This window comes from Microtus ochrogaster, linkage group LG1, assembly GCF_000317375.1.
Source record: "Microtus ochrogaster isolate Prairie Vole_2 linkage group LG1, MicOch1.0, whole genome shotgun sequence".
NCBI classification, from domain to species: Eukaryota; Metazoa; Chordata; class Mammalia; order Rodentia; family Cricetidae; genus Microtus; species Microtus ochrogaster.
Genome location: NC_022027.1, coordinates 6,768,958 through 6,772,998, shown reverse-complemented (window position 1 = coordinate 6,772,998; position 4,041 = coordinate 6,768,958). Strand labels below are relative to the sequence as shown.

At 38.9% G+C, this 4,041-nt stretch overlaps 1 protein-coding gene across 1 annotated transcript in view; it reads right to left on the bottom strand.

Annotated features, from left to right (window-relative positions):
- Psme4 (proteasome activator subunit 4) overlaps positions 1-4,041 on the bottom strand; it is a 117,202-nt gene that overhangs the window by 75,253 nt on the left and 37,908 nt on the right. The window contains exons 7-9 of the mRNA XM_013350740.2: positions 3,211-3,360; positions 2,499-2,562; positions 1,362-1,436 (exon numbers count right to left, since the gene is read on the bottom strand). Coding sequence (XP_013206194.1) covers positions 1,362-1,436; positions 2,499-2,562; positions 3,211-3,360 — 289 coding nt within the window. The remainder of the gene's footprint in view (positions 1-1,361; positions 1,437-2,498; positions 2,563-3,210; positions 3,361-4,041) is intronic.

Here is a 4,041-nt window from a genome sequence, read left to right as displayed (position 1 = left end):
AGCTCACCAAGGCCAGCTGGACTGTGACTGAAAAAGCATGGGATAAAACCGGACTCTCTGAATATGGCGAACAATGAGGGCTGATGAGAAGCCAAGGACAATGGCACGGGGTTTTGATCCTACTTAATGTGCTGGCTTTGTGGGAGCCTAGGCAGTTTGGATGTTCACCTTCCTAGATATGGACAGAGGGGGGAGGACCTTGGACTTTCCACAGGGCAGGGAACCCTGACTGCTCTTTGGATTAGAGAGGGAGGGGAAGAGGAGTGGGGGGAGGGGGAGGGAAATGGGAGGCTGGGAGGAGGCGGAAACTTGTTTTTTTCCTTTTCTCAAAAGAAAGAAAAAGATAAAAAAAAGTAAAAATTAAAGATTTATTATATAATGTTCTGAGGTCACAGGCCATAAATATGAAGCAGTTAAATTCATGTATTCAAACAATGACACAATTTATAATTAAGCATAAAAGAAAAAATGAAGATACTGATGTCAAACATGAAGCCTTTTACTTTCTGCATACACACATTACTTTCCCACACCCCCATTCTACACCAAGGACACCTGACAGCAGCAGCCCTAATCAGAGTGTCTGGCAGGCTACTTCCACTCTTCAAACCTTGGCGCTGCCTTCAAGTCCTCCCTAAGACTTTGTCTTCTAGGCAGCATTGTAGTAACTGTATTTTAATGTAATTGAGTTTATATTTTAAAGCTGTCATTGCTGATAGGAGCCCAAATGAGAGGAAATTGGGGCCTACCTCTGTCCCTCAGTTTTTAAAAGTTAACTACAGTCTTGCTCAAACATCCACTCCCACTTCCTGCAAGACTTTGCCAGAGATTCTACTACAGCTGAAATAACACACCTCTAGCTCTTTAGCTTTAATTACTAAAAGCAGGGGAAATGGGTAAAACTCTGGAATGCAACCTAATTTAGCACAGAAAATTCTTTGGAAGGAGTGAATTCACGATTTTCCTAATAAATTTAATATTTCATGGCATTCCTAATAATTACTACTTTTTAAATTATTCATTCTGAAAGTTGTAGTTCATGTACTTCATGGTAAGACATATATAGTACTTGACATTAGGGTTAAAAGAAAATTCAGGGCTGGAGGGATGGCTCAGCAGTTAAGAACACTGTCTTCTCTTCCAGAGGTCCTGAGTTCAAATCCCAGCACCCACCCGGTGGCTCACAACCATCTATAACTGTAGTTCCATGGGATCCATGCCTTCTTCTGGTGTACAAATGTGCATACAATCAAATCACACATATACATAAAGTACATAAATAAATAAATCTTCAAAAGAAATTCCCCTATACACATGTTAGTATCAGGACTATGACATACACATCCAAATGTTCTAATTACCTTTGGTACATATGGATCCCAGTCTATGTATCCTATATTATCTGTAGCCAATCGAGCAAAGAGATTTACTAATTGCTGAAAGTAAACAAAAATAAGATAATGTTTAGTAGACATATTTGTTGCTTTTAAATGTCAGTTATAATCCTTATTCCTTTATGTTCATTTGTTTATTTCTTGGGATGGTTCTTGTACCAAAATTGTCTTGAGCTTATGATCCTGTTGCCTCGGTCTCCTAAGTGCTGATATTACAGGTGTGCGTAACCATGCCGAGCTCTTCATTTGTTCTCAGCAATCATTACAACAATATAGTTTGACTTAGATTTTTAAAAACTTGCAAATTTAGGATCTGACTCATGCCACCCACTAAAAATCAATTGCAATGAAAATGCCCCTCCAAGCATTATGCACAATTAAAGTTGAAAGGAAAATTTATACATATATCTCCATCAAATGTTCAACAGTACCTATGTAATTACTAACTAAAGCAAACACAGCCATGCACTTTATAATACACGCTTGTCTACTTCTGCTGCTGTTGATTTACCTATGACAAAGGCTATGTTTACCCTCAAAGTTCAAGTGACATCAGTTGAGTCACCAACCTGGGTATTTCTTCAGTCCCTTTCTACCTCCTGATGTTTCTGAACCCACCATGATGTTCCTATAATTGAACCCAGAGCTGCCAAGTACATACAGCCACCAGGAAGGTCCCCTAGGTGGGGTGTTGTGGAGGTTACCATATCTGAGAGTCAGGTTAAGCGCTCTGTGGTGCTGAAGGAGCCAGGCCTCACTTCCAGCCTGGTGCAGATGGCAGAGGACCTGCAACTCACCATCTACACACTGAGCTCTTCATAAAGAATGCTCTGGCACCTCAAAACCAAAACAAAACACTCAGAGCTCCAGCTCCAGGGGATGCAATGCCTCTGCCTCCTCAGACATCTGCACTCACATGCATATACCCACACAGACAGACAGACCGACAGACAGAAACACCGCATTATTTTAAAAGGAAGAAAAAGAATTAACTATAGCATTATTAATAGAAATTCTAAGAAACAGAAAAAGAAGTTATTTACTAAATGATTTATTTATATCCAATTTTAAAACTATAGAAGGGGAAAAAAATGGAAGACTTACCCCCTCCCACTGTGGGAGATTCTGCACTGAAACCCAAAGGCCAATTAATTCATCAAACCAAAGTCTGAAGAAAAAAAGCATTGTTATGAATAGCAAGTGACTACAGAAAGCAGTTCAAAACCAGGTACTCTTTATACTTCGAAGTCTACTTTACTTACTGGTAACCACACAACCTAGAAAAAAATGATACTGAAAGTTTCAAAATTAATGGAACAAAGGAATGCTTTTTGTCTGAGTATTCCCTCTCCTCTTTATTTGTGATATACAATGTAATCTCATCTACTAAATGTCCCAAATTATTAATTACTGTCCACTCCCCCCCTTTTTTTTCCCAAGACAGGGTTTCTCAGTAGCTAGGGAACTCACAGAGATCCACCTGCCTCTGCCTCCAGAGTGCTGGGATTAAAGGTGCACCACCACCGCCAGCTATTGTCCACTCTTAACAACTGTCACAATTTTCTCCCTTATGTTGTTTGTCTTTCTCCTTTTCTGATATTTTTCCATTATCACCTTTTCCCTCTTCTGATTTCTTAAAATCATCATTTTATTGGGCTTGTCATATAAGCATTCCTTGTTTACAATCATATACACAACTGCTTTAGCCTTTATACTTGAATATAATAAATAGAATCAATGAGTTGTACATTTTTTTAGCTGCTTGCTAGTTCTTGGTATTGCTGTATTCTAAAATATGTCAAATATGCACACTTACTTAAAACCTTTATGATGCAGTTCTGGAGGAAGGGAGGTAGGAAGAAATATTTCAAAATAAGTGATGGCCTTTTGCATTGTTACATCAAAAGGACACATTAAAGGCCGCCATTCTTCTAACATTTCTGCTGTTGCATCTGCTGGAAAATATCTTAAAAAAAAAAAAAAAAAGGTTTCCATGTACCTGACAAAGTAAAACTCTACAACACTTATATATGACTGACAGAAGGGGGGAGGGGGGAAGGCCTAGAAAATCAGCACTACTTGCCCCGCACACATAAGTTCCTAGGTTTGTTCCCATCAGCAAAAGAGAAGAGTCTTGTGGGAGAAAAGAATATACTTTGTAAGATGCCACACTAGAAATGTCAAGATATCCCACAATAAGACCACATGTATATGAAGACAGAATAAGTGAATACTCAACCATATTTAGGAGAAAGGAAATTCTTTTCCTCTAGCAGGACCCCCAGAAAGATGCTTTGAGGTTGAAAAAAAAAAACAACTGTTCCTTAAGTTGCCTATGAAGTTCAACATGGAAAATATGATTGTGGTTTTGATTTCTTTTTGTTAAGTAACAGCAACTGAAAAATTCTTAGTAAAAGTCAAGCCTATGTAGGGGATAAATAATCAGTAACTATTAAGGCAGAAGCATCAGCCCAGAAATGTCTGAGGCATTTTAGATGAATCTCTGGGAACCATATGGTGCCCCTACTCATACCAGAGGGGAGTGGGAAGACATGGTTCTACAGAATCTGATGTTCTGCAATTCCATAAAACAGCCAGGAGCATATTTGTGATTTAGAGACTTAAAATTTGAAGTCAGCCCTCCCCC